Here is a 15,878-nt window from a genome sequence, read left to right on the forward strand (position 1 = left end):
AATTTCACAGAATAGCCACATCCTATCTTCAGTGTGGCATTGTCAATGCCCTTGGTCAACTGGAACCAGGACATCAGTGATGCACTATGGTTTATTACCATTATAGCCTTAGAGTCAGCTGTAGCGGTCTCTACAGGCCATTCGGCTCAGGCCTTTAACAAGGGAGTGGGCCTTTAATGGTCGGTATAGCCTGCTACGGAGGGCAATAAGGCTGTTTGAACATTCCACTCCTAGAGTTAGCATTCTGTGATGGAAATGTTATTCCCTTTCTTACCGTCAGTGACAGGGTTACAGTGAGGAGTGTCAGTGTTGTAGCCATAAGTACATAACCAGTCAGCAGAATTGTTTTCATGCCAAACATGTCAGCTACGAAGGCCTGGTGAAAGAGAAAATATGATGAGAGCTGTTACTGAGGACACTGGAAAATATTTAACTCTTCTTTTAAATCCCAGCATTGCAATTAATACAACCCCAATTCTAAATCATACAATACTGGAGGTGAAAGATTCCATCATGCATGTCCTGAAACACAAAAGATATCCTTTGATGGAATGTCAGCAAAGTAAAAGAAACAATGGTCCCTGAAAAGGATACTCTGTAATTTTAAAATATTATTTAAAAGTTAACAATCTATTGAAAGGGTAAATGAAATTCTATAATCACAAATTAAACATAATAATGTGAGTCCTCCACTAAACAAATAAGGCGACTAGCTTCATTGTATTTCCTTTGTGACGCGACCTTGTAAGCAAAACTTATGACACACATATAGCTCACAGAATTGCATGTGTGTATCACATTTTCCGGAGCACCAAGCATGATTATTTCACCTCACTGCACTGTTTTGTTTATTGCAATTTAATTCATATTTTGATTGCATATTACATGTGAAATACAATTTTTAAATTAGATGGCATCCTTTATTTCAACAGGGACCATTGTTACTGACACTTTTTTTATACTATACTTTGTAAGCAGATCCAGGGGCTGCATTATTGTTTGTGCACATTGCCCAGGTCTGCACCATAACCCACCCTTAAATTAGTATGCTGGGTGCAGGCTTAGTCAGTGGGCCCTATTTCATATCATATGCTAACCAAACTGTAGCCGCAAACTCATGAGTACCTTGAAGGCAGCACATTATTAAAAGGTACGCAGTCTGTCTTAGGTAGCATTTAAAACACAGGCACACCAGGCATACTTGTAGGGGGGTAGAGATCCCACTAAAAGTAGGAGCAGTGAGTGACTACACCTGCTTGCAGCAGAATGTCAGGGGGGTCTATTGGATTCCCTTGCATGCATTGAACTCGGCAGACTGACTGACTGACTGTGGGCCTCCTCTTTGTGGTACACAGACAGTGGTACCTTTGCTGCTTATGTTTCATTCATAATATGGTGTGGGTGCATGTGGCCCCCTCGAACCACACCAGAGTATGTGTATGCCGGTGCAATCTGTATTACAGAAAGGGCTGCACAAGTCCACAACCTCTTATGTAATATGTAATTGCCCAGTGGGTGCAGAAATCGGAAGCTTTCGCTTGTTGTACCACTGGATACGTAATACTGAGTCCAGTGTACCAACCCTTCAATTTCTTGTAAAAAGTGGTTGCCTTATGGGAGTTCGAGTGTTTGTTTGCTTTAATTCAACCAATAGGTCTAACAAAATAACATTGATTTGACGGTGAAGTATGGTGTCCCACCACCATGGAACCACAAAATGTCTCACAACAGGGCAGCCATTTTGAAACAAAGAGGCTGACTAAATGAGTTAATTTTGGCTCTGGAAGGACAATTAGTCTCAAACATATAATCCAAAATCCTTGGAAGAACATTGTACTAACTTAATAGCCTAGTATAGTTCCTTCAAGAGGATTTTATTGGACATTTCATACACAGATACATCTTCAGCTTTTGATTCCACATTTTGCATTTCAAAGCTGCTGGTGAGTGCCATGAGGACTCTGGGCCTGATTTAGATCTTGGCGGGATTCCCATCATCCCACCATGGTGGTTTCAAGTACTCCATCAAGCTGACAGAGTCCCACCCACTATCAGATGTGTGCTGGCTGAACCACCATCAACACTGGCAGACTGTTCACTCCGTGCAAGCAGCGAACCTCCGTCGACGCGACGGACTTCATTGATGGCTAACAGTGTTCTGTTGCCATCAAGCCGGTGGGTTTGCACTGAGCAGATTTAGATTTCCCCTTTTTGCTGACGTTGTCCTAGCAGCAGTTTCCTGATGGAGAGAGTCCCTGGTCGAGTGGAGACTGGTAAATACAACTTATGTTCATGTCAATGCACGTACATATTGTGTTTGCCTCAAAAACATATGCAGGAAATGTGTAATTCTCTTTTTGATACATTTTGCATGCCACATAAACAGCATACACACACTATTGAATGCACAAACACAGGCACCACAAGCACAACATCCACAACCACCACAAAAACAATATTTTTTTGTAAGGGTCAATACAGGTGTGTTCAGTTTACCTTGATACGTTGGAAAATGAACACCACTGCATTATAAAATAATAAAAATTGTAAGCGATTTACAAGAAGGAAGCCTAGACTCTCATTGGCGCACCCATCAAAGCATAGGGTTTAATCTAGCAGGGTGGTGCTCAGATCAGGGGAAGACAGCCTCCTGGGTCCCCATAAGCAGATACAATCCACACAACTATATACAGGAAATGATCAGCACCCACTATATGTCCATATTTCTAAAAGCGATCTGTTTTGTTCCAACAATGAATGGTAAAATACAACACTGGTTCTGAGTCCCATTCAACTTGCCAAATTAACTTCAGAGTTTCTCATATTCATTAAGATCACTTCAAATGTGTTGTGGGTTCAGAAAACTCTTTATTGATGATATAAAAAAATTTTCACATCAGCGTATCCCTGCGACAACTAAGTTATTTGGTGTCATGGTGAAATCTGTGCGGGGCACGCATGGCCAAGATAGCGGCCGCATCAGACGCATTCTAAAGAGGTCTGCAAATGGCCTGTGCTTCATCCAGCATTTATCATGTCCATCCAGCGAAAAGACCGCTTGCACCCTTGCTAATGTGGGTGTATGCCTGTGAGGTCTGGACGGCTGACACCTGTTGCTGTCACTGAGGAATCCTGTGACAGGGTCCTGATTAGCCTCTTTGCTGCTGGGCGAGGAAGCGGCAGTGGTGATGGCTACCCCTGGACTACAGGCCTAGAGAGTGAGATGCTGAGGTAGCTGCAATACCATTTGCCCTCGGTTTGATGTGTGTGGGACTGCCGGCACCCGCTCTCCCCTAATAGTAAAGTGCTGGGCAGGAATTGCATGGACCCTCCCGACCTCTCGAAGGCATCCTAGAGAACGGTGTGTCGAAGACCGGGAGTGAAGAGCTGCGCAGAGGTGGTAGGTGCGGGCCCAGTTGGATCCTCTTCGCTGCTGCAGAGCTGTTTGCCCTGAGATTGCGGTGCATGGGAGTATTGGTGCCCGCTTTCCTCTGTGGGTGAAACACCGGGAGGGCTGATTGTTAATAGAGGAGCTGCTGACCCCTCCCGGTCCCAAGATGGTGCCCCAGATGGTTTTATTTGGTATTTCCCTGAGGACTGTGCACCGCCTAGCACGCTCTGGAGATCTACAGCACACAGGCCCCGTTCTCTTCTTGTCCTCCTCGCCAGATTATTGCCCCATGGAAATCCTGCTGTGCGGCTAACACCGCTTCCGATCAGGACTGAAGATTGTGCTCCTGCCCATAGTAAGCAAGCATTTGCATTGCAATAGGTCTCGCATTCACATGAGTTTTTAGCTATTGGCATTGTAAATGACAAAGTCTTTTATTTATGTTTTGGGTATTAAAAAATAAATAAAACGTATTGTCATTTACAATACTAATAGCTTTAACTCTCAGAAATGCGAGACCTATTGCATTACAATAGAGGGCATTCTCGATCACTTGTTAGATTGTAAATATCACAGAAAATGCTGGCCTGCAATGCCTTCACAGTAGTGATAAATAGTGGAGTAAAGAAGATGTATAAGTGTTGTAAATCACACATACATAAAGTGTGAAGTGAGAGTTACATATGATCCAAGCTATAACTATCAAAGCGCTCCAACACCTTTCACTCGATGATTACACTATCGTGACTCAGCAGGTACGAGCGGGAGGGGGGGGGCAATTTCCTGCCTCCTCCATGATTTGAGTGTTCAGTATGACATTGCGTAATGTCATTGCTATCTTTGGCCTTATCAAAAACACTCCAGCTGTAGTAGTGCCCTGGCTTCACCTACTGGTGCAGGACGGGCTGTTCTTTATGGCAGGCATAGAGGGAGGGAGGAATGGTCTCGGCTGCAGCTCTGGCCTTGTACAGTGCCCCAGCTATTACTAGTGAGCAAGAGGCACTGAGGTGGTGGTATTGGTGGTGATATTGGTGGTGGTGGAGGTGGTATTGTATTGGTGGTGGTATTATTGGTAGTGGTTGTATTGCTGGTATTGCTGGTGGTGGTATTGGTGGTGGTGGTGGCATTGGTGCCATTGGTGGTGGTTGTATTGGTATTTGCGGTATTGTGGTGGCGGTATTGTGGTGGTGTTGGTGGTGGTGGTACTGGTATTGGTGGTGGTGGTATTGATATTGTTGTTGGTAGTATTGGTATGGGTGGTAGTGGTTTTGGATTTGGTGGTGGTGGTACTGCAATTGGTGGTGGTGGTATTGGAAGGGGTGGTGGTATTGGTGGTAGTTGTATTGGTGGTATTATTGGTCGTATTGGTGGTGGTGATGGTGATGGTATTTGTATTGGTGGTGGTATTGGTGGTGGCATTGGTGGTGTTGATGGTGGCGATGATGGTAGTGGTATTGGTGGAGGTAATGGTGGTCTTGATGGTGGTGGTGACATTGTCGGTGGCGGTGGTGGTATTGGTGCCGGTGGTATTGATGGTGGTATTGATGGTGGTGGTATTGGTGGTGGTGGTATTGGTGATAGTAGCATTGGTCATTGATTTGACGGTGAAGTATGGTGTCCCACCACCATGGAACCACAAAATGTCTCACAACAGGGCAGCCATTTTGAAACAAAGAGGCTGACTAAATGAGTTAATTTTGGCTCTGGAAGGACAATTAGTCTCAAACATATAATCCAAAATCCTTGGAAGAACATTGTACTAACTTAATAGCCTAATATAGTTCCTTCAAGAGGATTTTATTGGACATTTCATACACAGATACATCTTCAGCTTTTGATTCCACATTTTGCATTTCAAAGCTGCTGGTGAGTGCCATGAGGACTCTGGGCCTGATTTAGATCTTGGCGGTATTCCCATCATCCCACCATGGTGGTTTCAAGTACTCCATCAAGCTGACAGAGTCCCACCCACCATCAGATGTGTGCTGGCTGAACCACCATCAACACTGGCAGACTGTTCACTCCGTGCAAGCAGCGAACCTCCGTCGACGCGACGGACTCCATTGATGGCTAACAGTGTTCTGTTGCCATCAAGCCGGTGGGTTTGCACTGAGCAGATTTAGATTTCCCCTTTTTGCTGACGTTGTCCTAGCAGCAGTTTCCTGATGGAGAGAGTCCCTGGTCAAGTGGAGACTGGTAAATACAACTTATGTTCATGCCAATGCACGTACATATTGTGTTTGCCTCAAAAACATATGCAGGAAATGTGTAATGCTCTTTTTGATACATTTTGCATGCCACATAAACAGCATACACACACTATTGAATGCACAAACACAGGCACCACAAGCACAACATCCACAACCACCACAAAAACAATATTTTTTTGGAAGGGTCAATACAGGTGTGTTCAGTTTACCTTGATACGTTGGAAAATGAACACCACTGCATTATAAAATAATAAAAATTGTAAGCGATTTACAAGAAGGAAGCCTAGACTCTCATTGCCGCACCCATCAAAGCATAGCGTTTAATCTAGCAGGGTGGTGCTCAGATCAGGGGAAGACAGCCTCCTGGGTCCCCATAAGCAGATACAATCCACACAACTATATACAGGAAATGATCAGCACCCACTATATGTCCATATTTCTAAAAGCGATCTGTTTTGTTCCAACAATGAATGGTAAAATACAACACTGGTTCTGAGTCCCATTCAACTTGCCAAATTAACTTCAGAGTTTCTCATATTCATTAAGATCACTTCAAATGTGTTGTGGGTTCAGAAAATTCTTTATTGATGATATAAAAAAATGTTCACATCAGCGTATCCCTGCGACAACTAAGTTATTTGGTGTCATGGTGAAATCTGTGCGGGGCACGCATGGCCAAGATAGCGGCCGCATCAGACGCATTCTAAAGAGGTCTGCAAATGGCCTGTGCTTCATCCAGCATTTATCATGTCCATCCAGCGAAAAGACCGCTTGCACCCTTGCTAATGTGGGTGTATGCCTGTGAGGTCTGGACGGCTGACACCTGTTGCTGTCACTGAGGAATCCTGTGACAGGGTCCTGATTAGCCTCTTGGCTGCTGGGCGAGGAAGCAGCAGTGGTGATGGCTACCCCTGGACTACCGGCCTAGAGAGTGAGATGCTGAGGTAGCTGCAATACCATTTGCCCTCGGTTTGATGTGTGTGGGACTGCCGGCACCCGCTCTCCCCTAATAGTAAAGTGCTGGGCAGGAATTGCATGGACCCTCCTGACCTCTCGAAGGCATCCTAGAGAACGGTGTGTCGAAGACCGGGAGTGAAGAGCTGCGCAGAGGAGGTAGGTGCGGGCCCAGTTGGATCCTCTTCGCTGCTGCAGAGCTGTTTGCCCTGAGATTGCGGTGCATGGGAGTATTGGTGCCCGCTTTCCTCTGTGGGTGAAACACCGGGAGGGCTGATTGTTAATAGAGGAGCTGCTGACCCCTCCCGGTCCCAAGATGGTGCCCCAGATGGTTTTATTTGGTATTTCCCTGAGGACTGTGCACCGCCTAGCACGCTCTGGAGATCTACAGCACACAGGCCCCGTTCTCTTTTTGTCCTCCTCGCCAGATTATTGCCCCATGGAAATCCTGCTGTGCGGCTAACACCGCTTCCGATCAGGACTAAAGATTGTGCTCCTGCCCATAGTAAGCAAGCATTTGCATTGCAATAGGTCTCGCATTCACATGAGTTTTTAGCTATTGGCATTGTAAATGACAAAGTCTTTTATTTATGTTTTGGGTATTAAAAAATAAATAAAACGTATTGTCATTTACAATACTAATAGCTTTAACTCTCAGAAATGCGAGACCTATTGCATTACAATAGAGGGCATTCTCGATCACTTGTTAGATTGTAAATATCACAGAAAATGCTGGCCTGCAATGCCTTCACAGTAGTGATAAATAGTGGAGTAAAGAAGATGTATAAGTGTTGTAAATCACACATACATAAAGTGTGAAGTGAGAGTTACATATGATCCAAGCTATAACTATCAAAGCGCTCCAACACCTTTCACTCGATGATTACACTATCGTGACTCAGCAGGTACGAGCGGGAGGGGGGGGGCAATTTCCTGCCTCCTCCATGATTTGAGTGTTCAGTATGACATTGCGTAATGTCATTGCTATCTTTGGCCTTATCAAAAACACTCCAGCTGTAGTAGTGCCCTGGCTTCACCTACTGGTGCAGGACGGGCTGTTCTTTATGGCAGGCATAGAGGGAGGGAGGAATGGTCTCGGCTGCAGCTCTGGCCTTGTACAGTGCCCCAGCTATTACTAGTGAGCAAGAGGCACTGAGGTGGTGGTATTGGTGGTGATATTGGTGGTGGTATTATTGGTAGTGGTTGTATTGCTGGTATTGCTGGTGGTGGTATTGGTGGTGGTGGTGGCATTGGTGCCATTGGTGGTGGTTGTATTGGTATTTGCGGTATTGTGGTGGCGGTATTGTGGTGGTATTGGTGGTGGTGGTACTGGTATTGGTGGTGGTGGTATTGATATTGTTGTTGGTAGTATTTGTATGGGTGGTAGTGGTATTGGATTTGGTGGTGGTGGTACTGCAATTGGTGGTGGTGGTATTGGAAGGGGTGGTGGTATTGGTGGTAGTTGTGTTGGTGGTATTATTGGTCGTATTGGTGGTGGTGATGGTGATGGTATTTGTATTGGTGGTGGTATTGGTGGTGGCATTGGTGGTGTTGATGGTGGCGATGATGGTAGTGGTATTGGTGGAGCTAATGGTGGTCTTGATGGTGGTGGTGACATTGTCGGTGGCGGTGGTGGTATTGGTGCCGGTGGTATTGATGGTGGTATTGATGGTGGTGGTATTGATATTGTTGTTGGTAGTATTTGTATGGGTGGTAGTGGTATTGGATTTGGTGGTGGTGGTACTGCAATTGGTGGTGGTGGTATTGGAAGGGGTGGTGGTATTGGTGGTAGTTGTGTTGGTGGTATTATTGGTCGTATTGGTGGTGGTGATGGTGATGGTATTTGTATTGGTGGTGGTATTGGTGGTGGCATTGGTGGTGTTGATGGTGGCGATGATGGTAGTGGTATTGGTGGAGCTAATGGTGGTCTTGATGGTGGTGGTGACATTGTCGGTGGCGGTGGTGGTATTGGTGCCGGTGGTATTGATGGTGGTATTGATGGTGGTGGTATTGGTGGTGGTGGTATTGGTGATAGTAGCATTGGTGGTGGTAGTATTGCTGTAGGTGGTATTGGTGGTTGTGGTATTGGTGATGGTGGTATTCGTGGTGATGATGGTATTGGTGGTGGTAGTGATATTGATGGTGTTAGTATTGGTGTAAGAAGTGGTATTAGTCGTGATATTGGTGGTGGCATTAGTGGTGTTGGTGGAGTTGGTGCTGTTATTGGTGGTGGTGGTATGTGGTAGTGGTATTGTTGGTGGTGGTGTTGGTGGTGGTGGTATTGGTGGTGGTATTGGTGGTGGTGGAGGTGGTGGTGGAGGTGGTAGTGGTATTGATGGTGGTATTGGTGGTAGTATTGGTGGTAGTGGTGGTGGTGATGATGGTAGTGGTATTGGTGGTGTTGATGGTGGTGGTGGTAGTTGTATTGGTGGTGGTGGTGGTGGTAGTGGTGCTGTTTGTATTGGTAGTGGTATTGGTAGTGGTGGTATTGGTATTGGTATTGTTAGTGGTATTGGTATTTGTAGTGGTATTAGTGGTGGTGGTATTGGTGGTGGTGGTAATGGTGGTGCTGGTATTGGTGGTGGTGTTGGTGATGGTGGTATTAGTGGTGGTGGTAGTATTGGTGGTGGTGGTATTGGTGATGGTGGTAGTGGTGGTATTGGTGGTCGTGGTATTGGTGGTGGTGGTGGTATTGATGGTGGTGGTGGTGGTGGCATTGGTGCTATTGGTGGTGGTGGTATTGGTGGTGGCGGTATTGTGTTGGTATTGGTTGTGGTGGTACTGGTATTGGTGGTGGTGGTATTGTTGGTGGCGGTATTGATATTGTTGTTGGTGGTATTGGTATTGGTGGTAGTGGTATTGGAATTGGAGGTGGTACTGCAATTGGTGGTGGTGGTATTGGTGGTGGTATTGGTTGTATTGGTGTGGGTGGTGGTATTGGTGGTGGTGGTATTGGTGGTATTGGTGGTGGTGATGGTATTGGTATTGGTATTGGTGGTGGCATTGGTGGTGTTGATTGTGGTGGTGGTAGTGGTATTAGTGGTGGTAATGGTGGTCTTGATGGTGGTGGTGGCATTTTTGGGCGGTGGCAGTGGCGGTGGTAGTATTGGTGCGGTGGTATTGATGGTGGTATTGGTGGTGGTGGTATTGGTAGTGGTATTGATGGTGGTAGTATTGGTGGTGGTGGTGGTAGCATTGGTGCTAGTGGTATTGATGTTGGTGGTATTGGTGGTTGTGGTATTGGTGGTGGTGGTATTCGTGGTGATGATGATATTGGTGGTGGTAGTGATATTGGTGGTGTTAGTATTGGTGTAAGAAGTTGTATTAGTTGTGATATTGGTGGTGGTATTAGTGGTGTTGGTGGAGTTGGTGCTGTTATTGGTGGTGGTGGTATGTGATGGTGGTATTGGTGGTGGTGTTGTTGGTGGTGGTATTGGTGGTGGTATTGGTGGTGGTGGAGGTTGTAGTGGTATTGGTGGTGGTATTGGTGGACGTGGTGGTCTTGGTGGTTGTGGTGGTGGTATTGGTGGTATTAGTGGTGGTATTGGTGGTGTTGGTATTGGTGGTGGTGGTGGTATTGGTGGTGTTATTGGTGGTGGTGGCGTTGTTAATAAACAGACTTTTGAAAACAACCCGTCAGCTGGCTTTATTACAGCTGACATGTAACACAGATGTGCTGTTGTCAGCTTCAGCCCATTAGCACACGATTATGTGCTACCTGGAATTCACAGGAATTAATTTGCTAATAATTTCTAAATCCATTTTTCTTGGGGGCTTGAAACAGGCACAAGATAATGTCGGGTTTAAGTGATTGAAAGATGGCACCCCTGTTGCCGGGTGGCCATGCTGCTTAAAAAAACACAAGAGGGTTAAGCTGAAGCAGTGTATGTCCGGCCTGCAGTAAGAGAAAGGCAATAAAGTAAATAGTGCTTACAGACTAAATAACAGGTACTGTGTAACAAGTGAAATAAAAGGGTCACTCCCAATCGGAGGGAACAAATCAAGACATTGCAGTACTAAGGAGGGACTAACAAGCCTATTAATGAATCGGAAGGCAGCAGTTACGAGAGACAATGACCCAAGCCAATGAAAAATATGGGAGGAGAGTGGGCGCGTTTTCTCTCCCATGCAACAGTAGGCTCGCAGAGCGAGCAGTGCATGCACGCTGCTGCTAGGCTCGACCTAAAATTGGTGATACTCTTGCCACCTGGAATTTTCCTCATGGGTTAATACTCCGTTTCACTCCTGCAGCACACTTGCCAAGAGTCCAAGGTGTAAGTGCTTCATTTTGTAAAATACCGTAGTGGTGTAGCGTGAACCGTCTTACTACCTGTGTGTGCCTCTGGCCTGGCCTGGCCTGGCCTCCTGCATTGACCCTCACAGTGACAGCATTAGCCCAACACACTTGCCTGCTCTAATACTCAGCCAGCCTATCACTTGTCTGACTTTTGCTAATAGAAGCACTCTACACCACCACACGGTGCTGGAAATTGGGAGGTTAGTATGTTGGTGGATTCCCCTCCCCCTCTATGTGACACTGTTGTTGATGCTTCCCTGCTTGTCCTATTAACCTTTTGGCACCTCAAATCACTAAATTGGCATCTTTAATATCCCGACTACTTCTACTACTCAATTAATAGTGTCCCTGTCCCCTGTGCCTTGCAGCCCGGGTGGGATTCCTTGCCTGGCTGTGTTGATACATGAGGAAAACTGTTCTCTATGATTCAGCTCTGTGCACCCGAAACGCTGGGAAGCAGTGACTTCATGACTTAGACTTTAAATATGCACTTGTTTCCAGCAAAGCTTAAGGTGATCAATGGTGATACGGCATACATATTCCACTCACCAGAGGAAACATGGACCTGGCTCCACGCTAAAAACCTGATGCAAGCTCTTGCCAAGGACTCGAGCCCCAGGGACTTGTTGGCCTACCCACAGAGATTGAGTAAATGCAGAACCCTTAAGACAATACCTACCAAGGTTCTAGTGGCAGCTAAGCAGGCTCGCGCGGTGTCGGAGGCTTCACTTCATAGCACAAACTATTTTCTTCTTCTATGCAAGGAGCCCACATCGGAGTCAGGATTGGACATCGAAGGATGAAGTCCACTGAAGCCTGACTATTACTGTGCTGTCAGCTGATGACCTCTGAAGCAGCTTGTTTTGTCTGTGTGGTGCATGGCCCGGTGAGGATGCACTGCTGTTGGAATTATCAACCCCCTGAAGGTAAGAAACACTGAACATGGGGGCGGGATGTTGCATTATTAGTTCTGGGCCCATTGAACAGTAGCTTTGAACAACGACTTTCTTGAGATCCCTTCAGCTTTTCTTGGGCCAATCTCCCACTGGAGTATTTTGCATGGACTTGAATATGTTGCAGATATTTCTTATGTTCCAGTTGCATCGTTTGAGACTTTATGGCATGGGGCTGGAAGTGCTCAGGCCTGAAATAGGGGAGTTGTGCTACTGATATGTTCAATTGTTTTTTATTTCCTAGCTAGAAGAGTGAACATGATAAGAGCGGGATTTTAGGGGCCGAAGGACAGGATGGGTCCCGAGAGTCACAGATATGTAATCTGTGCACATGGACCACACCTTTCACGTTTTTACTTGGAACATTTGTGGTACGGCAGCCCCTGCCAGGAGACACAAGATATATGTTTATCTCTGGAGCAAGGAACTTTGAGTGGATAGGTGTAGGAGTGTGCATGTGTTTTGAACTAGATGCTTTGCCTATTTCCAAGGGGTACTCATCTGGATTGCTCTAGAGGTGTCCTTTGTGAAGACACAAGTCCTTCTTGATAAGGAGTACCATTATGTAATTCTGGAGGGTACCTTAGATGGGCGCCCCTTTTTTATTCTGTCCCTTTATTCATCTAACACCCCCATGGGCATGTTCTTGAGAAGTTTGTCCCCAATTCTGTTGCTGGATCCCCAGTCCCTAAGGTTATGGGGAGGTGATTTTAATTACATTCATGGCACTGACTTGGATCACTTGGTATCCCCGCTCCCGGTGCTCTGGGCATGCAGGCGAAGACCATAATCCAGTCCTGGTTACGTTCTGATGGGGGGCAGGGACTCCTAGCCAACCTGGCAGCTGTAATTGGAGGCCATCCAGGACAAATAATCCAGTCCTTATTTAAGGATAGCCCATGCTACCCAAATACAGGCATGGCTACTTCCATTTGTTCATCTACGTCACAATGATTTCTTGGAAACCTGACTCTTAAGCAGAAGGGACTTCCCCTAGCCTTGATATTGATTTCTCCAAGAACTCATTTATTATGCATGAACATCTATTCCTTAGGGGTTCATTCATGATGTTCATATGCCTGACTTTACGCCAATACTGGAATTCCTAAACACCTTCAAGGTATAAATATACCTTCACTTGCTATGGTAAAGCACGGTGTGGTTCGGTGTAGTTCGACTACCTACTTGCACGACGCAGCTCGCTACAGCAAGTGCCAAAGGAAGCCAACTCTCTAGTTGACGCACTGATCAGAAGCTGTCATCCTCCTGCCGAGAATCTATCTCCAGTGTTTCTGACTCCCCTTGCTGGGTGTTGGGAAATCGAGTCCAAAGAAAGAGATACCAACCTCTCTCAGTCTAAGGTATGGAGCTGATTAGAACCTAGAGAAACCTTTGGCAATCTCGGCAAAACTAAAAATATGCTAAAGGCAACACCTACTTCCTCCCTCATACTAGACCTTGGTAAGAAACACTGGGGTAGGCGTATTTTAGAAGCACCAGTTGAGTATTTTAACCTGTGTTATTTATGTATATATTTTTACATGTCATAGCAAAAGACAATGCTATTACAGTATTATTTTATATTACTGTTTACGCTGTATGCATTCTACTTCGCATTCTGTCTAACGATTGTAGCAGTTCACCTCTCTTGCATGAGAAAGAAGACTGTTCAATAAACCCCTTTTATCTAATCACCCGTCTCTCTATTTCTGTGCAAACTCTGTAGAAACGAAGCATGCACGATTGACTAAGTGAACTACTTATCTAGTTTTTCCACGACTAAGAAGATATTGTTCTGGTTCTAGGGGAAACAAAGTTGTCATGTTTATACGGTTGTCAGAGACATAATCCCTTCTTATTTATTTGAGAAAGTTTCTAGTGACCTCTGAGTTAGCTGGCACACACACAATTAAGTTTAATATACTCAATAGAGACATACTGACCTCAGTCCTATGTCAAATCTATAGTGTATGTTATTCCAATGCGCAAAGCCTATTAGGCATATAGGAACTAGACTACAGTAGCCCCCATCGGCATGGGTGCAGGATTACCTACAATCAACAGGAGATTAATATAGCAATTCACCAGATGGCACACGGTAGGACCCCAGGCAAGTATGGCTTTCCTGTGGAGTACTATGCAGCCTTTGGGACCACCTTAGCTCCCTCTCTATTGGATATTTATCAAGAAGCACAGCACCAGGTCATCCTACTGATGTCTCAGTGTGAGGCTCCCTTAGTTGTGTTGCCAAAATGGGGCAGGGACCCTCTTTGTAGGAGAGAGGGATCTGCTTACTATGGTTACCCCCACTTTTTGCTGGGGTTTCACTGTTTCTCAACTTTATTCTGGCTGGGTCCCTGCTAACCAGGATTGCATGTTCATTAGGTACACTCCGGATTGGTTACTGGGTTACCCTTGTGAGTTCCCAGTATATGGTACCTTAGGTACCAAGAGCATAGGTAGCCCAGAGGCCTATCAGGGACTGAAGCATGCATTATGCCACCCCTAGGAAGCCTTCCAAAATGGCACCACAGGTCGGCTCCTAAAGCCTGGGTAAGGTGGTGCATGCACCCCTTACTAAGATATAGGCTACTTATATCTACCCTTAATCACTGACACATATAAACCTATAAGTCACTCCTATGGCAGGCCTTACCAATCCTAAAGGCAGAGTGCTTGGTTTTGTGTGAGAGGGTACCCATGCATAAGCAGGACCCCTCTGCAGCTTTCAGAATCTATTCTCTGTAGCTGTTCTGTGATGCAGCCATACTATATACTCTTAAATGCATTATAACCTCACAGTAAATGCTAACTTTGGAACGGCTGCATGGAAAAATGTTGTGTTTGGTGTCAAACACTTTGGAATCCTACCCCCCTACCAGTTCTGGCGGCGCGGTAGAGTTCCACCCTTCTAGAGGGAGAAGACATGTACACACTTACCTGACCGGTAATAGTTCAAAAGAGCCCCAGCATCACAAAATGGATGCTGCAGTCACAGTCACGAGTTTGACTTCCTGCTGCTAGGTGAAACTCTGGCAGGGGAGGCCTTCACAATAGGCTTCCTGTCACAGGGAGGTGTAGCCACCTACCCAGACAGGCTTTAGTGTATTGGGTCTGGGTGGGTGCATTCAGTGAATACTTTTCAGACAGTGCTGGGGCACACTTGGTGTCCCTGTGCATATCCCAGTTCAAACCAGTTGCAGTGGTGCTCAGCCCCTGCTCTGACACAAAACTAGACAAAGGGAAAGGGGTGTCACCACCCACTCCCTGAATCCACCCACAGGTGGGTCCCTATAGTTTGTCCAATCCCTAAACTTAGTTTGGGAACCCAGTCCTTGTGATAATAGATTACCTTGGACGAAACTCTGCAACATATATCCTAGACCTTCAACATTCTATTTTGACTAGAAGACGGAATATTCTTCCTTGGGTTCACGGAGTGACTCCCCTGTTCAAACAGGCACCAAAGAAGAATCTTGCCGGTCTGCATTTCCAAAGCTCCTGCCAGGTCCCGATGGATTTGCAACACAGGACATGGACTTCCAGACATCTCTGAGGCCGACACGAGATCCCAGAAAAGCTGAGACCCGCAGCCATCACGAGATACGTGGGAACAGAACTCTTGGACACTGTGCCCATTTGCAAGTGCATCGACTTCCCAAGCTTTTCTGAAGTTGTACATTGGGCTACTCATAGTCCAAGCCCCGAGCACCATTTGCACTGAAGATTGTGGGCCTACACTCCACGAGTGTTCCGTGATCCCACTTCAAGCATTTCCACTCAAGGCTCCTTTGCTATTCCTGGTCTGTCGAATGGTGGGTCCCCATGAAGGTAAATCTTCTGTTTCAAAAATTGAGTCCCCTCATACCTTGCTGGCCTACATCGAAGCCAATCTGTGCTTTCTGCTTGGGTTGCTGTTGCCAAGACTTGTTGGGTCCCATCCGGAATCCGACGCCACAGCACTCGACATCCTTTGTGGGACAGCTCGAATACAGCTCCTGGTTGTCGTCGACACCTTCTGCTCCTTGAGTCAAGCTTCACCTTCTTCACCTGAAATCACCAAACATTGGTTG

The 15,878-nt window shown here is 46.0% G+C and overlaps 1 protein-coding gene across 1 annotated transcript in view; it reads right to left on the minus strand.

The window, feature by feature from the left end:
• The window catches only part of LOC147679025 (solute carrier family 2, facilitated glucose transporter member 11-like), a 617,202-nt gene that overhangs the window by 174,410 nt on the left and 426,914 nt on the right, over positions 1–15,878 (minus strand). Inside the window, exon 9 of the mRNA XM_086944708.1 lies at positions 275–376. Coding sequence (XP_086800834.1) covers positions 275–376 — 102 coding nt within the window. The remainder of the gene's footprint in view (positions 1–274; positions 377–15,878) is intronic.

The sequence above is a fragment of the Lissotriton vulgaris genome, chromosome 11 (assembly GCF_964263255.1).
Source record: "Lissotriton vulgaris chromosome 11, aLisVul1.2, whole genome shotgun sequence".
Classification (NCBI taxonomy): Eukaryota; Metazoa; Chordata; class Amphibia; order Caudata; family Salamandridae; genus Lissotriton; species Lissotriton vulgaris.